Here is a 22,210-nt window from a genome sequence, read left to right as displayed (position 1 = left end):
AGTAATGAGACACATGGATGGAAAGCCATGGTCGACAAACCCTGCTGCTTTGCCAGAGATGGTTTGCACCTGGCACCTCTAAGTTTCAGCTGCTGGCAAAGGCTCTTGCCTCCCCATAGTGCTTTTTTAGGCAAAGTCTCAAAACAACATTATCAATGTGAAATTAACCAATCAGAACAAAATAAGGGTCATGCTGCTAAATGTTAGGAGCTTAAACCAAAAACTGCAGTTCCTGGAAACACTTTTATTATTAGAAGAGATGCAATCACAGAAACCTGGTTCAAGGCCTCGGAGACTAACCCAGCCTTGTAAGGCTACAATGTTTTACTCACCTTTAGACCTCAAAATGAATGTGTGAAAACCAAAGGAGGTGGTATTTCAATCTATATTAGAGATAAATTCACCTCCAGTCTAGTTAGATTGGACAACTCCATGGAGTTACTCCAGATCCAGGTTACAGTGGGTAAGACCCCCATTCAAGTCATAGCCAGTTATAGATCTCCCTTCATGGGTAACGACACCCATGAAGCCTACTTGACCAAAATGGATACAATCCAAATTTTAACAAACACAGTGGTTATGGGGGATTTCAATTATCATACCATCAAATTGGAAACCTACTCTAGCCCTAACTTGCTAGCGCAAGCGTTCCTTGATTTTGTTAATTCAAATGCCCTGAACAAATTGTCCATACCCCTACAAAGGGGAGCAGCTATTCTGGATCTGGTCCTCACCATGTCAAACAGATGCACTGCTGCAACTGTCAGACCCTCATTAGTTAAAACTGACCACAAAACAGTCACCTTCAAGCTGGCACTAACACCAGAACCCACAAAGGGTGAAATCAGACTAAAGAACTTCACCAAGGCAAACTATACCCTCCTAGGTGAAGGTAAAATGCATTCCAAGCCCCACCTCAAGCTGGAAGTGGTAATTACACCAAAGCTTACACTAAAACCCTGTACAATCACTTGCATATGTGTATAAACTTGCCTGTACCAGAAAGAATCAAAGTCAGAGCCATAAGTAAAAACCAGTTGCCATGGTGGACATCCAGCATCAACAAACTTTACAATAAATGCAAAAAGTTGCTGTACAAGAAAACAAAGGCAAGACCTCAACAATGGAAAAGCAACCTCTTCTGCCTCAACAGGCAAATAAGACAACTTGTCAAATCCACCAAGGACTCCTTTGAGAGAAACTAAGTAAGTAGTCAGGGATAACATAAGTCCTTTTACAGCTACATACATCACCTAAAGGGTAGGACCCAAGCATGTGCAGAGCTAGTGGCCAATGTTATCACACACACTGACCCCACAGAGATAGCAAACCTGTTAGTGGATAGGTTTGGCAAAAACTTCACTACCTTATCCCCTCCTAACTTACAACAAACCTTCTCCCATACTTTCCGCCACCCTACATAGCAGGTCCTCAAAGCCTTGTCCAAGGCATAAACTCAGCCACTATGGGACCAGACAACATCCCAGGCTGTCTTCTAAACAGGCTAAAAGATGAACTAGCATCACCACTAAGTACCCTTTTCATTCATAGCCTAACCACAGGCTTTGTTCCTGCAAAATGGAGAATAGCAACACTTATTCCTCTCCACAAAGGTGGCCTAGCAACAGACCCGGGGAATTACAGACCCATAAGCCTGAACAGCCTCATCTGTAAGGCTATGGAATGTATTATTATAGACCTCATAAATAAAGACATAGGTGACCTCCAAACCCTGGATCCTACCCAATTTGGCTTCATGAAGGGCAGATTCTGCCTGTTAAATCTAGTGGATTTATTTGAAAATGTGACCAAGGCCATTGACAAGGGAAAATCTGTGCACACAGCATACCTCGACCTGGCAAAGGCTTTCAACACAATATCACATTCAGGCATTACCAATAAACATAGCAAACCAAATATAAATCCCTTTGTTGTAAGATGGCTTGCCAACTGGCTCATAAAATGGATGCACACTATCAAAATGGGTGACTCCACATCAACCAGCAGACCTGATACCAGTGGGATGCCACAGGGGTCAGTGCTGGGCCCCCTACTGTTTGGTACATACTTCACAGAAGTTCAGATCATAACTAAGGGGTTGTGGCTGACCAAGTTTGCAGACAACTGCAAACTAGGTGCAATCATTGAATCTCCAAGTGATGTCAGTATACTCCAGGAGGTTCTCACACAGACCAACGACTGCTGTATTTGTTATGGTCTCAAACTGAATGTAAATAAATGCATCATCATTCTCTTTAGGACAAACACTATCAAATCAACAATAATAGCCTAAGTACCCATGAAGTGGTAAGGGACCTGAAATCACAAGTTGACTGCGACCTTAATATCAACCACCATATGTCTAGGGTAGTAAGGAAAGCTTTCTACGTAAAACATTTGATTAGTAAAGGCATCACCTCGAGAGCAAAAGAAGTTATAACCCCCTATACTCGGCACGTATCTGGCCCATAATTGAGTATAATGTCCTGTTTGGCATGTACGGTAGTAAGCACCTGCAGCAATTAAAGAGACCTCAGAGGTTTCTAACAAAGAAGATTAAGGGGCTCCAACATGTGTCTTACACAGACCGATTAAAGTCCCTGACACTATACTCTGTATCATATAGACTTCTTAAGGGGAAACTAATGTCTGGCCTACACAGCAATGCAAGACCCATATGTAATGGACTTGCTGCATATCCGTAAATCAAATGGCACTAGGACTACCTGTTGCAGGGAGCCCAAATATGTCCTGCAACTTAAATAGAACATGCTGGAGGGACAGATTTATCTTCCAGTGACTGCCGAGTCTTTGGAACAGGCTACCAGTTCATGTGAAACAGAGCACCTCTATGACATTGTTCAAGAGGAACCTGGATGATTGGATGAGGCACCGTAAATTCTTACTGGCGACAGAGCCCACAACCCTCCTGGACACGGGCAGTCATTACTAAATGCATTCTTCGGTAATGACTGGCATTTCCATGGTATTACATTGGGATGAAACGGCTAGGCTTAAAACAACCTCTGAGTCGATAGCCTAGTAATCTCTGGTGAGTGATTGGTGGTGTGATCCCGGGGGGGGGGGGACTGGGAGGGCACAGTTACTAAGGCCAGACTTCAGAGCCCACAACCCTCCTGGACATGGGCAGTCATTACTAAATGCATTCTTGGGTAATGACTGGCATTTCTATGGTATTACGTTGGGATGAAATGGCTAGGCTTAAAACGACCTCTGAGTTGATAGCCTAGTAATCTCCTATGAGTGATTCATAGGTTCATAGGTTCATACTAGGCTATCTGCCCAAGGGCATTTATAAGCCTAGCCCATAGTTATTTGGCTTTCGCCATCCCTTTAGTTTGAATAAAACCATGCCTATTATTTTGCTGTGCCTCTGTCAAGCAGTGACACTGAAGTAATCCCTGGGGTATATCTGCGATCCCCCATCCATTGGTCAAGATTCCTCTTGAACAAGGCCAGCGAGGTGCTCTGCCTCACATGTACCGGGATTTTGTTCCACAGCATAGGGAGTCTCTGGGTGATGAATCTGTCCCTCCAGCATGTTCTATTAATAACCGTGTCAAGGTTTAAGTCTCCCGCCCTTGTGGTTCTGAGGGATCTAGATTTTTGAGGTGAAGCATATTCATCAAATCAGGGTTTGACATGGCCTTATATGTCAGGCACAGGTCACCTCTGAGCAAGCGGTATGAGACTGAATAGAGCTGGAGTTCTTTCAGTCGGGCAGCATAAGACATATTTTGAGACCCTTTATCCTTTTGGTGAGAAACTTTTGGGGCCTTTCCAGCTGCTGCAGGTGTCTGGTCAGATACATTCGAATGGGGCATTGTACTCAATCATAGGTCTAATGAGTGATGAGTACAGGGCGATGACCTCCCTTGATCTAGATGTGAATCCCTTCATGATCAGGTGGGCAATGTAGAAGGTTTTCCTAACTACTTTAGCAACATGAGTGTCAAGCGAAGGCTACTGTCAACCTGGGTCCCCAGATCCCTGATGACTTCTTCTGTGCTCAGTGGATTGCCACCTATATGGTAGCTAGGGGTAACCTTGTTTTTCCCGAAGGGTATGACTATGCATTTCTTGGCATTTAACTTTAGGCCATGGCTCTGGCACCAGTTATCCGTTTCTGTGAGGCCCTTCTGAAGGATATCTGTGTCAGATGTGTTTTCGACTATGGCCCAGTTTGCAGTCATCTGCAAACTTTGTCAGCCATAACCCTCCTGTGTTTGCTTGTACTTCAGAAAAGTAGATGCCGAACAAGAGTGGACCCAGGACTGAGCCCTGTGGGACACCACTTGTGACAGGCTTTGAGTCTGACATGGCTCCAGCAACTCTGACCCTGTGGGTTCTGTCACTTAGCCAGTTTGCAACCCATCTTGTGATGTATGGGTTTACATTCAAGCTGATGAGTTTTTGATGATACCTGAGTGGGGTATTGTGTGAAGGCCTTTGCCAGGTCAAGGTAGGCTGTATGGACTGCCTTTCCCTCATCAATGGCCTTGGTGACTGTCTCGAAAAGTCAACCAAAGTTTAAAAGGCATGATCTGCCTTTGACAAAGCCAAACTGGGTTGGATCCAAAGTCTGCAAGTTCCCTATGTCTTTATTTATGAGTTCCATTATGATCCTCTCCATGGCTTTGCAGATAAGGCTTGTCAAGCTAATGGGATGGTAATTTCCAGGGTCGGTGGAGGCACCGCCCTTGTGAAGTGGGACCACAGTCGCCCGCGCCACTCCTTGAGTGCGTATCCTGAGGTGAGGCTAAGATTAAACAGCTGTCCTAACTGCGGGTTTAATTCCTCATTGAGTTCATGGAGCACACAGCCGGGACACCATCCGGTCCCATGGATGCTGTGTTTTTGCTTTGGAGAGAGCAGTTCTCACCTGGGCGTTGGAGATGTTTGGGGGCTACAATCCTCTGGTATAGATATCTCTCCTTTTGGGGAGGGAGAAGTTTGCACTGAACCTGTCAGCCAGTATGTTGGCAATGTGTGTAGGTTCAGTAATCTTCACATCATTTTGAACTAATTCTGAGCATATTTGGGAGTTTCCTCCTAGGTTTCTAACATAGCTAAAGAAGGCCTTATGATTGTCTTTTTGAATCCTTGGCGATTTTTCTCTCAAAATTTGCCTTGGATGATTTTATGAGAGCTCTTAGTTTTTACTTATAATGATCAAAGGTGTCTTACCTTTCAAGGATTTTGCTCTATCTTGTAGTAGCTTCCTCCTTTTGTTGTAGAGCTTGTTTATGGCTGGGGTCCACCAGACTGGACGCTTGCCTTTGGTACAAAGAGTCTTAGTTTTGTTTGGGATTGCCTGATCCATGCAGTCCTGTAGGTGCTGGTAGAAGGCATTTGTAAGTGATTCAGCGGTTTGAGTAATGTTTACCACTGGCTCAGGGGCCTTAAAGGAGACCACACTAGTTTTAGAAGTGTGAAGTCGGCTTTTGAGAAGTTTTCACTGTGGTCTTTTTGTTTCAGGTGAGGCGGGATGAGGACCTCCAGCGAGATTAGTTTATGATCTGATCTCACCAGTGAGGGGTATACTTCCGGTGTTGAACATTGTGATCCCATGTTCGTGATGATGAGATCAAGTATGTTTTCTCCTCTTGTGGGGATGGTGACTAGTTGTTCCATGGCATTTGAGTTTATGAACTCCAGGAACCTTTGGGCTAGAGTGTTTGGGCTTGAGTAGTGTTCCCAGTCTATATTAGGGTAGTTGAAGTCACCTAGTATGATGGTGTTTGGAGATACATTTATCCCTCCATTGTTTTCAGGAAGGCCATGTGAGGTTCCTGAGTTTGAGAGGGTGGCCTGTAACATGCTACAAATTGCAGAGCAGTCTTGCCTATGGTTAATTGCACCTGGATGGTCTCCGATGCATCGTGCGTTGCCACCAACCTTGAGGTGTGGGTGTCCTTTATGAATATGGACACCCCCTCCTTCTTGGTGTTGTCCGGATTTTGGGGCGGGCATGATATGAGGTGAAACCTGCTAGTGCTGGGGTGCTCTCAGGAGCCTTGAACCAGGTTTCTGTCACAGCACAGACATCGATGTTCTCCATACTGAGAAGGGCCTCGAGTGCGTGCATCTTGAGATTGAGACTTCTGGCATTGAGCAGCATTACCCTTAGTTTTTACTTTTTGTGTTCTAGGGTGGTAGGTTTAGAATTTGAGCCTTGCCTAAAAAAGGCACTATGGGAGTGGCAAGAGCCTTTGCCAATATCCGGAAGCCTAGGGGTGACAGGTGCAAGCCGTCCCTTGCGAAGCAGCGTGGCTTGTCCAGCATGTCATCCCAGGCAGACAGACATTGGATCCCCTTTGAATGACACCAGAATTTAAGCCAATTATTAAAGCTGATCATCTTATCACTGTATTGTGGCATCATTCTAGGTGAAGGTAGGATACTGCTCAAGGTCAGGGTCATACCTGCCTGGGCTACATAATCAGAGAGCTCCTCAATGTCTCTTTTCATGTAGTCCAAGGAAGTACGTCTCAGGTCGTTGACACCAGCGTGGACAATGACTGAGTCGTACTTGTACCTGCTGTTGAGAGACCTGAGTGCTTGTGTTATGTGGCGGATTCTAGCACCCGACAGGCAGCTTACTGTGACCTTCTCCTTACTCAGTCTGGTGGCGGGCGCCAGTGTGTCTGACTATGGAGTCACCTATGACAAGTATGTTTGGTGTTGTATTTGGCCTTAAGGGCAGTGACTGCTTTGTACACTGATTTTGTTGTTTATGTGTTGTTTGTGTGGTGTATTGAGTTTGCAGTTGCTTGGGTGTCTGCTTTGGAGGCCTCTGCTGTTTAGGCAAATTTTACTCAGAGCCTCCAGTATGTCTTAGTGTGTTTATGTGTTTGATTCAGTGGTGTGGTTGAGTTATGTGAGACTGGTATTGTGGTGTGTGTAGTTGCCTTCTCCTCCTGCCTGGTCTTGCCAGTCCTGAGTTGAGAGAGCTCAGCCTCCAGTCTGGCTAAATAGCTGCATCTCTCACAAGTGTTAGTGTTACATGGGAGGAGGAGATGGTTGTCCGTGTACATGAGGCAATTGTAACATTGTCTCAGAATTCCCAGATTCACCAAATGGGCAGGAGAGGACGCCAGCATCTGACCCTTCGACATGCTAGAAAGAATTATGAGTTGGTATGAGACAGAAAAGTAGTGGGCTTAGCAGGGAAGTGGGCACTCCTGGGGGGTTTTGCTAGTGAGAGATTTGTATAATATAGGAGTGCTTGACCTGCAAAGAGAATGCTTATAAGACAAGGGATATGCTTATAAGACAAGTGCTGAGCTTTTTGAGAAGAAAAAGCTATTTGGAACAAGTGCTGCACTTTTTAGTGTAGGTGTAAACTGTTTAGGTTCCTAACAGAGCAGTTCTAGGGGAAAAATTGAAGAACAGACTGGTGGTGTGATCCTGGGGGGGGGGACTGGGGGGCACAGTTACTAAGGCCAGACTTCAGAGTCCACAACCTTCCTGGACACGGGCAATCATTACTAAATGCATTCTTGGGTAATGACTGGCATTTCTATGGTATTACATTGGGATGAAACAGCTAGGCTTAAAACGACCTCTGAGTCGATAGCCTAGTAATCTCCTGTGATTCTATGAGTGAATGGTGGTGTGATCACGGGGGACTGGGGGGGCACAGTTACTAAGGCCAGACTTAATGCCAAGGAGTTCACTCCTCTCACCCTTTCAGTTCAAGAAATCTGGAGAAAGCCAAAAAAAAAAATAATATAGGCACATAGGCCCATAATTACAGACATTTTTAAAATATTGGTCTTATAAAGCTGGAAAGTTGCAAGAATCGCATTTACTATTAGCATGCATTTTCTGAAGGATATCATGCCTGAAATTCAAATGTTTATTTTATTTTTAGTAGTTTCGGTGATGAATGAAGAGAATGAGAGGGAGAGAAGGTTGGATGATGTGCGGATAGTGAATCATGAAGTGCAGTGGATTAGCAAGGAGGAAGTAAGGATAGCTATGAAGAGGATGAAGAACGGAAAGGCTGTTCGTACAGATGACATACCTGTGGAAGCATGGAGGTGTTTAGGTGAAATGGCAGTGGAGTTTTTAACTAGATTGTTTAATGAAATCTTGGAAAGTGAGAGGATGCCTGAGGAATGGAGAAAAAGTGTTTTGGTACCGATTTTTAAGAATAAGGGTGATGTGCAGAGCTGTAGTAACTACAGAGGGATTAAACTGATCAGTCACAGCATGAAGTTATGGGAAAGAGTAGTGGAAGCTAGGTTAAGAAGGGAGGTGATGATTAGTGATCAGCAGTATGGTTTCATGCCAGGAAGGAGCACTACAGATGCGATATTTGCTCTGAGAGTGTTGATGGAGAAGTACAGAGAAGGTCAGAAGGAGTTGCATTGTGTCTTTAGAGAAAGCATATGACAGGGTGCCTAGAGAGGAGTTTTGGTATTGTATGAGGAAGTCGGGAGTGTCAGAGAAGTATGTAAGAGTGGTACAAGATATGTACGAGGTAGTGTGACAGTGGTGAAGTCTGCAGTGGGAGTGATGGAAGCGTTTAAGGTGGAGGTAGGATTACATCAAGGATCAGCTCTGAGCCCTTTCTTATTTGCAATGGTGATGGACAGGTTGACAGACGAGATCAGACAGGAGTCCCCGTGGACTATGATGTTTGCAGATGACATTGTGATCTGTAGTGAGAGTAGGGAACAGGTGGAGGAGACCCTGGAGAGGTGGAGATATGCTCTAGAGAAGAGGAATGAAGGTCGGCAGGACTAAGACAGAATATATGTGTGTGAATGAGAGGAAGGATAGAGGAATGGTGAGGATGCAGGGAGTAGAGGTGGCAAAGGTGAATGAGTTTAAGTACTTGGGATCAACTGTTCAGAGTAATGGTGAGTGTGGAAGAGAGGTGAGGAAGAGAGTACAGGCAGGATGGAATGGGTGGAGAAGAGTGTCAGGAGTAATTTATGACAGACGAGTATCATTAAGAGTGAAAGGGAAGGTCTACAAGAGGATAGTGAGACCAGCTATGTTATACGGGTTGGAGACAGTGGCATTGACAAAAAGGCAGGAGTCAGAGCTTGACCTGGCAGAGTTGGAGATGTTAAGATTTGCACTGGGTGTGACGAGGATGGACAGGATTAGGAATAAGTATATTAAAGGGTCAGCCCAGGTTGGAAGGTTTGGAGACAAAGACAGAGAGGTAAGATTACGTTGGTTTGGACATGTGCTGAGGAGGGATGCAGAGTATATTGGGAAAAAGATGCTAACGATGAAGCTGCCAGGTAACAGGAAAAGAGGAAGGTCTAAGATAAGGTTTATGGATGTGGTGAGAGAGGATATGCAGGTGGTTGGTGTGACAGCGCAAGATGCAGAGGACAGGAAGAAATGTAAACAGTTGATCTGCTGTGGCGACCCCTAACCGGAGCACCCGAAAGAAGAAGAAGTCTACAGTGACAGACAACCACAAATTTTATGAGGGCTAGACCAAAAATTTGAAGTAAAAAATCTAGGCATTCTGCAAAATTTTGGACAGTTGAGACTTGACAGATATAAACTGTACGACAGAACCTGTTAATGTGGAATAACACCCCAAAAGAGGAACGTTCCTCCAAAGAACTGCCCTTTAGATTTTTATCTTAAGCTACAAAAAGTAGATAGCATCACACGCAAAAATACTCTTTTTAGGCATACTCTGCTGTGTATCTGAAAGAGAAATAATGCTGCTAGTAGCTCGAAATCTACAAAGGGATTCCGTTTCATGTTTACATACAAACCCGCCCTTGACACTACAGAAATGAAAAGTGTTGGGAAAAACTATCTGCAGCTTATATTATTTTTAGAACGGCAGCGCCACCAGGCTGTAATAATAGCGCATCACATCAAGCAACAGCGAAGGAACGCGTTTTCTAAAAGATTAACAGAGTTTAAACAGTATTGCCGTATACTATCAGCACTTGGGAACTCTTGACAAGTGGTTTTGTGTTTCAGAGGGACACCTTAAAACCGAACACGCGGTGGGACCGTGGGAGTTTTTTTACGTTCCTTTATCCCTGTCATACTGTGTGTGATTTAAATTCTGTTTAAGCTTAACATAAAGTGAATATTTTTAGTAACATCCAGCAAGATGGGGAAACGGCAGCACCAGAAGGATAAAATGTGAGATTTTTTGTGTGTTTCAGAATTGTTTAAATGTACTACTACCCTGTAACTTATCCTTGCATGTTATACTGTCAATATTACTACTAATACCTGGTATCGGTATTAAAACTGAGTCTTGCCTCACCCGCCCCTTTTCGTTTGAGTTAATTTTATGTTCTGTCAAAAAGATATCTCTTGTATTGGTGGTCTGCTTATATCGTGTATAGTAAGGGTTTACAGTGCAATAGCCTTTTGTATTTTGCAGGTAGTGTGTACATTTTGTTTATGTTAATATTCTTGCTATATTTTTTATAATGAGATTACTTTCTCGGATTACTTACAGCAGCCCTTGTTTGTAGTCTGTAGTATAAGAAGTAACTATTTGTTTATCTCTTCATGGCCACTAAATTGCTCACTTTCACTCTCGCACAACAAAAATGGTATGTTTGTCTCTTTTCAACTTATGTTTTTGCTATTAGCCTCATGTAGTTATCCACATTTTTGTAGGGACATCAGTGGCTCAACAGGTGGCATGCTTGCTTTTGATGCAAAATTATCAGGAGACTTATTCACAGTGTATCCCTGCATTAGTTTTTTTCCATTTCGCATGTTGTATTGCAGTATAAGGAGAAGTGGTTGCTGCATACCTTCAGATGATATGTTAAACCAAAATCCCATCTACTCAAATTAGTGTTGGCTCAGGTGGATGTGTGTGTTACTTATCAAAAAGAGTAAGGAGTTCTTTATTGTAAAATAACCATATATAAGCAAAATTTATATGTATACCGCATGTAAGAAACAACAAAGACATTTCAGAACATGTCTTCTTCTAACTGCTTAACCTCCCCATTCTTTATTCTAAACCTTAATCTCCTGTTTTTATATCTACAAGAATCCATTTCTTATTATATTAACACTTGTATGGATAGCAATGTGTTAAGTCCAAGAAAATGCTATCCTGGTCTGTCAGCTTTATATTTTCCTTCACCTTGTAGTCCCCTTGTAAACTGTTGTACATTCTTACCATCTGTTTCCCTGGTGCTGTGGCCAGATTTTCCTTAGGCAGCATGAATACCACCTTGGGACTGTCCTGAAAAATAGGCTATAGACCTAGTGGGACTAACCTACCTTAAATATAGATAAAATAGTCTGCAACTTGAATTGTTATACTCCCTTTATTTTACATCCTTTTAAAAGCTATATGTTGCTTGCAGCTGTCTCTAATATCCATTGTAACTCAAAGTTTTCAAATTATATTATAATTTTAGAAACAAAGCAGAAGAGCAACAGCCATGACTTTACCCCACCACTATTCTGAATTGTTTGTCTTGTATCTTCACCAGTTCTTGTATGAACAAAATGCTCATTACACTCTGCATCGTCACACTTTTTCATATTGCTTATTGCCTGCCCTACGTGTCACCCATTTAAGAATTTGATGAGTATGGTGTTCTTTTGTTTTATTAAGGACTATATCATAATGGTTCAGCTGCTGAAGATATCCTGCTTTGTCACTCTCAGGGCCATGCAGACCCAACCCACTGCAGCATTGTATTTTCCAGTCTTCTTTCCTGTATTAAACAACAGTATCTCTCTCTTCTGTATCTATTGAGTGCAAAAATTCCACGTATTGCCCAAATCTGCACTCATTACGTCTGATCAATATATTCATTCTTGCCTTGTTCATCTGCACTGGTTGCAAAGATAGCCTATGAATGATGTTGTATGACACTTATTTCTTTTCTTTTTTTATGCTGGTGGCCTTGATCTTCAAATATATTTTATTATTTATGTATCTTTATCCATCTGCCACAGTCATTCTGTATGTATATCTTCAAAAATGGTTCCTACAGAATCTTTTTCACTGAAATAACTGTCTGACCAGCAGTGCTGCACACACCACGCTAACACACTTTGTGCACACAAACTGTTTATGCAGCAAACATGTGCATCATCAGAACATGTGCAGACACAATTACACACTTTGCTTCTACTAAAAAAAAAAAAAAATCACTCTGTGTTGGGGTATGCATGCACTATAACATGCATATTTGGACTCTCAAGTATCCCTTTTTTTTTTAAGAATAAAACGGGTGCTGACTGCATTTGTTTATCTTACAGATCCCACTGCTACACCAATGATGTATATAGTACAACTTTTGCAAAACGTCCATACTTATGTTTATCACCACACTGTACGTATCCAGCATTAACATATCTTGGCTTAAACAACATTTGAAGTGGAGACCAGTTTGATTAATTATTCACATAAACAAAACTCTATTTCTACCACTCTTCTCAACAAATTTGATTCCTATGCTTACCATACACCAAATAGTACGTTTCACATCCAGCTTTACTTTAACCTTCCCTTTTATTTTTATTTATTTTTTATTTTCCATTTGTTTACTGGGAAAGTCTGACTGGGTCTTGGCAGACCTGTTTTCAGTGGAGGCCCAGGGAGAAAAGCTCCGCAGATGCAAACAATTTGCACAGTGCTAAAGTAACTTGAGTATCGGTTACAGACATATAATGACTATCAGATTGCAGAATATTACAGGCTAGGCTATGATTTTTTTTTTCCGTTTGTGGTCTTGATAATGCTGTGGTCTTTCATTTTCATACTTTATGGTGATTACAATATTAATTGCAAATGTTTAAAGTTATGTGCTGTTTCTTTAGTGATATATTTCATGACAACACCTCTTAACGGTGGTGTGAAGCACATGTTTCCCTCCTTTATTGAGGTAAACATTCTGGACTTGCGGGTCATATTTGTGATAATTTTCTTTCCCCATAGCTCTCTGGGTTTCTCCTGATTGTCCAGTTTTGCTAAATATGTGATGTCATGTAGTTCCAAAATTAATAGTATTTTGTAGCATTCTAACCATTTGAAATGAGACTGAGCGTTTCCACTTCGGGAAGTTAAGTTTAGTTGTTGATGCCTCATAAAGCAAACATTGTGATATAGGAAATTGTTGTAGAGACAAGGACTTAATTCTAGTTCCCCAAACTCCATGGTTGAACTGGGCATTTGAAATTTTTTTTTTGTTTTGGAAACAGACCTGTTACAGATATCCTCATAGATATAAAAGCAGAGTTTGGTTGTAGATTTGTACTGCTTGATTACTTCTGGTTTATGATTATCTCTATATGTTGTATAATTTGATAATTTTGGTTAGCCTACAGCCTAGGTTTCAGTCACCTGCAAGAACTGTCCCATATTTGTGTCATTTGTTTTCTTTAATTCCATCACTGTGTTGATAATGCATCCTGCTGAAGAGTGTTGCTGCACATGTTCACCAGCTCCCTTGTTTAAAGTTGACAGTGAGAATAATGCTTTCTAGTAGTGCAGTGAAGAGTCGTTATTCGAATGTATGAGTAGTATTGCATCACAGCAGTTACTGTAGCAGTAATTACTGGGCTTTCTAGTAAAGCCTATGACTTAGTTCTGTTGACGCATTTAATTGTGCTGTATTTGGCTAGCACGCCTGCCTTTCATACATTTTTTGGGATAGTTTATGAACATTTTAATTGTACTTATCCAATAAAACGTTCAAGCTTTGTGTGGCCAGTTACCCTTCTTGTCCTGGTGAACTTAAGATTGTTTACCAGCCTGTCCTTTGCCTGCTGTCTTTGAGTCTGTTCATAAGCCATATTAACTCACACTGTTGTCTGCTCTCAGAATACCCTGCTTTTTCATGTGTTTTGTTTTGAAGGGGTGACGAAGATGATGGCAGAATCCAGGCAGACTGCATGTTGTTGTCATCCTTGGTTCGAAGTTGCTTAGTTTTTAGTGTTCTTTTTTTGGGGGGGGGTTCTGTTTTATCTGAGTTCCTGAACTCTACAGCCTTCAATCTGTTGCACTGTTGTTTCTTTAGTAACTACTTCTAATTTACCCAGTTTTGAAGTAACATCAAGTAGTTTTTGGAGTGCACTGTCTACTGTCATTCATGTGAAACAGGATTGCATCTGTTCCCCTGTAAACCGTCGTTCTGCATAGTGATCTGCATTGTTCAGGTTAGTAACAGAGTGACATGATGGTGCAGTGGATAGTGCCGTTCATCACAATACTCCTGGTTTATATCTACAGTGTCTTCTGTGTGAAGTCTGCATAACTGTTTCCCATGCTCTTGTGGATTTTCCTTTAACTTTATTCATCACAAAGACTATTGGAAGGTACATTGGCAGTCTTCAGTGTTTGGCTGTTTGTGTGTGTGCACTTGTGTATGTTCTGAATAGGATGGGTTTGCCTTGTACCTCTTAATTTCCAGGAGAGGGTGTGCCTCCCCACTCGCCAATAACTGGACAAAGCACTTATTGAAAATATGGTTGAACGCTAGTGTAATTCCTCAATAAGTAACTTGAGTTGTGATATGCCAAAATGGGCTGTTGAAAATCTGTTTATTAGCATTTATTTCTTCTCCTGGTCCATTGCAGTTCTAGGGTTTCATAATGTGTGAATAACGTGGAGCTGTGAAGATAGTTTTGGCCAGTATAATTTTATCAGCAGTGATTCACAGACTTGTGATTCTGTAAGTCATGGTATTATTATTTGTTCATGTAGTGAAGTGCTCAAGATGACTACTTGGAGAGCAGAAGACTAATGTAAGTTTTGCATCAAAATGTTTTATGATCTTGACTTCGATTTCTAATTGTCTCACCTGCTACAGCTAATAGCATCCCTGGAGTGATTTTAAGACAGTTTATCAAATCTGGTTCTTTGAAGTCGTGTGTCGGAGAGCACAGTATCCTAGAGTATTCTTTTCTCTAAACAGCTTTTTTTGGGAAACTTGATAAACCAAGGTTTATAGACTTTGTAGGTATTTGTATTGTATACATGACGGATGGGTGTTCACCACTGACATTAAATTTAAACAGCTGTAAGATCACTGCAGACTAAAGCCTCTGTCTGTCACTTTTAGATACACAATTGACTCCGAAGATATAGACATGTTAAAATTGTTTTTCACCAACCTGATCCCTGTGCAGTGTAAATGGCAAATCCTGTTGCATTGGTTTGTCCTGATCCTTGCTGTAGTGTCTGTCTTGTCATTGCCTTGTGCCTCTTGTCTGCCAAGATCTCTGGGTAACCAGTATCAGCTTTGGTATTATAAGGATCTGTCTCTTCTAAGGTGTCTTGCTTATTTATGAGTATCAAAGAAGTCTTTTTAGGAGAGTCAAACAGTATACAATTTCAATGGGTCTGCATTCTGCTGCTAATGGGAGATCATTGTCAACAATATCTGTTTATTTCTTCATAATTTTTGTTGCATCTTAAATTGCCAGCTCTATAGTACTTCTTTATTCGTGTTCTTTACTCATACTTCAGAGTTTGCTATGACACCTGGTTTGATTTAGTTTTCTAGTCATCTGCATGGATTTTATGACTTTTCAGAGGTGCTTTTATTTCAGTTGAACACAGTAACAGCAGTTTTGAATTGGCATATGAAATTCATTATACAGAACTGTAATCCTGTAAGATGTTTATTTTTTATGGTTTAAAGTTCACATTGTTATATTCGGTTTATTTTTGACTGAGACTCCAGTGGGATTAGGAGTTTGTAGTTTTTCACTGGTGAAGTATTAGAGGGTTAGAGATATCACAGGGGGGTGGCCATTAACAGCGAAGGCCATCTCTTATAGGTGTCAGATAATTTATAAATTGCAAGACTTTTTTTTAATCAATCTTTTTATAAAAACAACTGACAATGAGGACATTAAATATAAAGTGAAAAACATGTATTTAAAGTATACACTGTTTACAATGTGACAGATTAATAATATACATAAAATTAGTGGCACTTTTCTGTTTAACAAATTGTTAAAGAAGGTAAATTTAACAAAATAGTCATGATAAATTTGTAGTCCAAAACAGGCATGTTCTAAATCAGGAAGCTTTTGGATGACATTTGGGATTTACAGAATTACTTGTGGGGCCATAAAACATTTTACAAGTTTGTAAAAGGAAGCTGTAGCAGAGAAATACCCTATAGACAAAATAAGAAATACATTTGAGCATAAATATAAAATAAGTTTGATACCATACCTCTCAACTGTCCAGATTTATGCCTCATATTTTCGGTCTATTTCTCATAGAATTTTGTTTTTCTGGCCAATCTTTGGCAAATCTGCGAGGATCAAAGTCAGAAAATATTAACAGAGTTTCAGACTTCATACTCTTCAGAAAATTCATGCTAATACAAAACCTTTCTGCTGTTTTAAGAGTAATATTTAAAAAGAAGTCCCTATTTTTAGGCCTTTATTCCACCATTATTTATGGTTTTGTCCAAATTTCTTGCTCTAAGACATTGAGAGGTATGTGAGGCACCGCAGGGTCAGTCAGAATGTATTAATTTAATAGTCAACATAACAGACTGATTTAAATGAGCCCCAAGTGAGAGACTTGATTGTGATTTTCTACGTCAGTCAATTTAGGTAAGTTTTTTATATATTTTTAGGTTAACAAAGTAATGCCCATCTGTAAGAGCTCTAACCAATAAGATAAATCTAGATTATTGTTTGTAGAGTGAGCTTGAGTGTTTTTCTCCTGTTCATGATGACTTTGCATTTTGTCCAGGAGGCGAAGGAATCTTGATTTTCAGGCATTCTTTATGATATCAAAACAAACTTTAAATATAGTAGGATGCACATGAAACTGCATAGATGTTTGTACTACAAAATATTTCTTAGAAATCACATCGCTGTGATTTTACAAAAGCACACCGCATGGAAGTTTTACTCAGTAAAATAAAAGTTGATAACTTGCTTTACATCAGTGCTGCTGCTGTTTGAAGATTCGGTACTTGCATATTATCGCAACCAGATTTCGAAGTCACCCTAATTCCTAATGTAATAGTGAAAATAGTGTATCTTACAGTGAGAAGGGGTGTGAAAACTCCAAATTAGTTTTGTATCACATTTGTCCTGAAACAGGAACTGGAATAACGGCAACATTCCTCTTCTTGGGTATTGTCCTTTACCACTGTAACCGAATGCAGTATTTCGTTAAGGCATACAGTAGCAGCTTGCCAGTAACAGCAGCTATTCAGGCTTCTGATTAATGTGCCTATTTACATGTGCATTTTAAATCCTTTTCTTTTGGTGTGAGTTTATGGAGGGCTGAAGTAAGGGGTGCAATCTGTTTTTCTTCCGTGCACTGATGTCTTCTTGTTAAATAGTTTATTTTTATTTGCAGCAGTGTGAGCCTCTGTAACAGGCTTTGCATGAAGACAGAGTTGAATCCAAGTGTTTTTTTGATGCCTTTGAATGATTTGTATATTGCTGGTAATCAGTCTTCCTAAATGAGTATTCCGTAAGAGTAAAGAGAATCATAATTACAGTGCCTTTGCATGATTTGTATATTGCTGGTAATCAGTTTTCCTAAATGAGCATTCGGTGAGAGTAAAGGGAATCATAATTACAGTGCCTTTGCATGATTTGTATATTGCTGGTAGTCCATTTTCCTAAATGAGTATTCGGTAAGAGTAAAGAGAATCATAATTACAGTGCCTTTGCATGATTTGTATATTGCTGGTAGTCCATTTTCCTAAATGAGTATTCGGTAAGAGTAAAGAGAATCATAATTACAGTGCCTTTGCATGATTTGTATATTGCTGGTAGTCCGTCTTCCTAAATGAGTATTCCGTAAGAGTAAAGAGAATCCTAATTACATTTGACTGTGGAAGAATCCGTGCTTGTTTATGTAATAACTGGCGCATTACAACACTGTTGGCAAATCCTGGAACCTCCTTCCCAATGAACTCTCATCTCTCTCCTCAGTGAAACTGTTCAAAAAACAACTCCGAGAACACCTTTGTAACCATTGGTTATGCCCATGTAGTAACCCAGACTAATCTTACCACCACTTTCTCTGTAGCCTCCCTACGTTACCATTTGCAGTTTGACTCCAACTCTCTCCATGCTTCAGACAATAGACACACCTTTACTTTTTTAGTATTTATAACAGTTTCATTCACGTAATCTTTTTCTAATTATGTACTTGCATAGCTAACAGCAGTAATCTATTTATCACATAAATACATCCATATAAACTGTCTTTATACTTCCTACTACATGCTTCCCTTACGTTGCTATGCTACTATAAGACAAATGGTATAACTCTCTGCTAAATACTGCTCCTTGAACTGTTACATTTATTTGTGTATTTTTTTTTTCTTCACCTCTCTTTCTTATTGTGTGCCACATTAAAATTGTTTGTTGCTCTATCTGTTTCTTATCTTCTGCTACTTTAATAATTATATTTGTCTATATAACGTGTATTCTTCAGCTTAAAATACTACTGTACCTTAAGTTGTTACATATTTACTTATCTGTACCTGAAGTTGTATGTTTTGCTTATGTGGAGCTTTTCTCCCCGGGCCTCTTCTGAAAATGGACATATATCCAGTTAGACTAGCCCGGTCAACAAATGTAAAATAAATAATTTCCTCTTCCCTGTTCATTTTACTTTGCATTAAGTTACGGCGATAAAGGATGCTACCCAAGAAGAGGAATTTGGCCGTTATTCCTGTTTCAGAATCAAGGTGATAGAATACTGATTTGGAGTTCATACACCCCCTTTTTAGTTTACAATGAACTCATTATTTTTATGGTTTGAGTATATAAATAGCCATTCTTACATGCATAATTTTAATATAGTACATGGAGTGCTGTGATTGCGCTTCAGTATTTGGAGAAAGACAAATCCATTAAGTGCTAGAATGGTGTGAGACCCAACCTTAACAAATCTTAAGCACCCCCTGCTGAAGTTGTCAAGGTTGGGTTCCACGCTAGGTAGTAAAATCTCCCCTTACAGATCAGTAATTGATGGCAGCAGAAGAAAAAGGTTTAGTTCTGCTTGCTGTCAGTGCCACTAAGGTGTCCTTTCCTCTTGCAAACTCGGAAAGTTTACTTGAATAACAGGAAGTGCATTCACCTGCTTTTACTCTAATAGATAGGAACTTTGAAATGAAAATACATGTCGTTATTTAGTAACTTCAGTTCTTTCTCTGTGAATTGCTTCAAAACCATGGACTTTGAGGAAAAGACCAAACAAATGTAGCAGAAATCTGGGCATTGTTTGAAAATCTTGACAGGAGTTGGAAGGCAAGTGTAAACATACAGGGACTAATGTGTTACACCACCTTTCTGACAGCAGTCTCCAAGTGCTTATTCTTTGAAAGCCAGCTTTTACTGTTACTGGTAGTACATGGAGCAGATGAAGCTCCATACACTACAAAGAATTCTGATCAGATATCCAGTCATAACCAGTTTATAATGCGTTCTTGTCATGAATGCCGAGATTGACCTCTCGTTTCGGCATCCATGTCTCAATCACATAATAAATGGGTTGTGATTGGCGACCCAGTCTTAATTCTGTATGTAATGACATTATTAAAGCAGTATTTTTTGTGCTATAGTACATAAAATAGTTAACACCTTAATGTTCTTTTGTCAGCAGGAGCCTGTGGGTCTGTACAGGTTTGTTGTTGTGATGATTGATTTAATTATTCCTATTTCCCCATTTTAATTTACAGAATTAGGCTGAGGAAACAGAATGGATATATTCATGTAGTAAGTCAAAGATATTGTAATGCAAAAATAAAACTGTATTTAGGCTTCTGTATTTCTGCAAATTGAAATATGAGATTTGATGACCTGCTCATAACCCAGCTTGACTTGTTTTTGTAACTGTACATATCTGTTCGTCTCTGATTTCACATTCTCACAACAAGAGGTAACTGTTTTAGGTTAAACGTCAAGCATGCATTTTCATGTTTCTTTTGCATACAGTACACAAAAGACACCTTTGCCACAACTGATATTGAAATACCCTTCTGGACTGGAATTTGAACCGAATACAAAAATTAATTGTAATCATTGTTCATGTTAGAGGAAGGGATTAGCATATTTTAGGTGAATAATATTTAAATGTCAAATGTATAACCATGATTCTCCAAGCTTGAGCACTGTTCCGGCCACATGAGAGAAAACTGTACACATGTTTGTGCTCATGTATTTGTTTGTTATTAGTTCATCTCCTTATGAAATAGGCTTCAACTGTACCTAAACAGAGCTCTGCTTGATTGGGTTTTGCTTCAGCAGGTACCTTATTTCTAAGGCCCAAAACTTTAACAAAGTTGGACTAACACACACAAAAATAAATTATTTGAAACATTGCTCCAATTATTGAAACTTTTTTTTTTTTTAATCTACTGTTAGTGATTGGATCTTATGTATTTCAGGGCCGTAGTGTCTAAACTATTTAAACTAGCATGGTTTATGATGGCAGAGGAGTAGAAATAATTTGATAGGCGTTATCAACAATGCCCACCGGACACACGCGTCCATTTTCATGGGCAGCCTGGGAGTAAGTACTGTTTGGTTAAGTGACCAGATCAGAGGCGTGAAGTAGATAAGTAGGTGGAAGGCATTGGGCGTATCCTTGAATTTAGAAAGCAGCTCATTAACCGTTCAGATCCTTAATATTCTACACTAACTGCCATATAAATATTATTTCCCATTGTTGAATTGGTTTGATGTAAAATTGTAAACTGGCAAGTAAGATCTGAATGCATTAAGTTTAATTTTTTTATTGCATTGTTTAAACCAAGTCAGACATTTTGTACTTCTGGATAAGACCAGCAAAACATGTAAAATATTTGTCTGCTTTACTTCTACTACATGATGCAGGATATCAAAGAAAGTTTGTAGCTTTTTAATGGAAGGAAGATAGGTTTTGTTGTAAATTATGTATTGTGTGAAATTTGTTGTTTAAATTGTATATATTTCAAAGAAATATACTTTAATTTGTACCAGATTTTCATTATGAAGGGGACACTTAGAAGTAGACTGTAGAGACAAGCGATTAACTTGGGATCTGTATATTAAAGTAATAAGCAAGGCACAGGGCCTTACAGTGGTTTACAGGATAATGGAGCGTTCTTAAGTAATGGAAAATGGCCATATTTAACCCTGATTGCTGCTGTAATGGAAAACTTTAACTTGAGAAAGTTCCAGAAAGTGTGTACTATTAAATGTAGTCTCAGGTTATAATGCTCAAGTGAACATTTTCAATCCCTGACCAAAGTCTCACACCTGTGTGGTACAAAGAAATGAAAGCTGGTACATATAAATTATATCACCCCCAATTAGAACATTAGGGTTATAAGCAGTTGTTAGGGTGCAAAAGGACAAGATGTGGATTAAAGTAAGCAATGTAAGACATTTCTTAAAGTATGAAATAAGTTTAATGAACATGTGTCTCTTAAAATCGTATCTAAAAAGGATATGGCAAGAGAATTATAGTTTGTAATATTTAAGAATTTCAGATCAGAGGTTAGGCCAAGAGTATGCCAAAGCTTCATTGCACTGTATTCTATAGATTGCTTTCCAAATTGCACTTAATCTAGTGACAGGTTCATGATTTTGTAAGTCAAGAAGATTGAACTCCCAGCATTCTTAGGTGCAAATGTTTTTTGTATGGTGTGCTAAAAAGACTTGGGTGACTGAATTTTTATAATTTCATCTGGTGACCTTTTGAAATTGTGGTTAGGAGTTGATAAACACTTAGAGCTAGAGGTATTATGCAAAAGAAGTTTGGGAGAATGTCATATTAACCATTCCATTGCAGGTCAGATAATTTTTTGGCGCACATTACTCCAACCCTTAAAAATGCTGTTGGAGTGACAGTATTTTATTAATTTGTGGAAAGTAAATGTCAAGGTATTTCAGATTAAACTTGGAATCAACTTGACTTTTATCAGAAGTAAGTACAGAGTTAAAACGCTATCAAATAGTGGGAACGTGATTAGTTGGAAACGGTCAATGTGATAGCCGAAATGATTTTGGGGATGTTATTGGCTTAGCATTAGCGGGCTCCATGAAGTTGTATTTGCCTTTGGAATTGCATGTTCTTGATTGATTCAAGTATAGGTCAGATTTTCCATTAATCTGAATAAAATTAAGTACTTTGAGCGGAACTTTACTCATTTTATCAGGAAATGTTTTATAGTAATCAGCTGTGAAGTAATTGGGTCCACATCTTTATTTTTTATGTTTTTTATAA

General features: G+C 39.7%; 1 protein-coding gene across 1 annotated transcript in view; it reads left to right on the top strand.

Moving 5' to 3' along the window:
- Positions 1 to 9,986: 9,986 nt before the first annotated feature.
- PPIL2 (peptidylprolyl isomerase like 2) overlaps positions 9,987 to 22,210 on the top strand; it is a gene marked incomplete in the record, with an annotated part of 2,081,325 nt that continues 2,069,101 nt past the window's right edge. The window contains 1 exon segment of the mRNA XM_044068775.1: positions 9,987 to 10,158. Coding sequence (XP_043924710.1) covers positions 10,127 to 10,158 — 32 coding nt within the window.

The sequence above is a fragment of the Protopterus annectens genome, chromosome 4.part0 (genome assembly GCF_019279795.1).
Source record: "Protopterus annectens isolate FY-2018-M chromosome 4.part0, PAN1.0, whole genome shotgun sequence".
In the NCBI taxonomy this organism is placed as follows: domain Eukaryota; kingdom Metazoa; phylum Chordata; order Ceratodontiformes; family Protopteridae; genus Protopterus; species Protopterus annectens.
The sequence above is the reverse complement of the archived record's forward strand: the minus strand, read 5'-3'. Positions and strand labels throughout refer to the sequence as shown.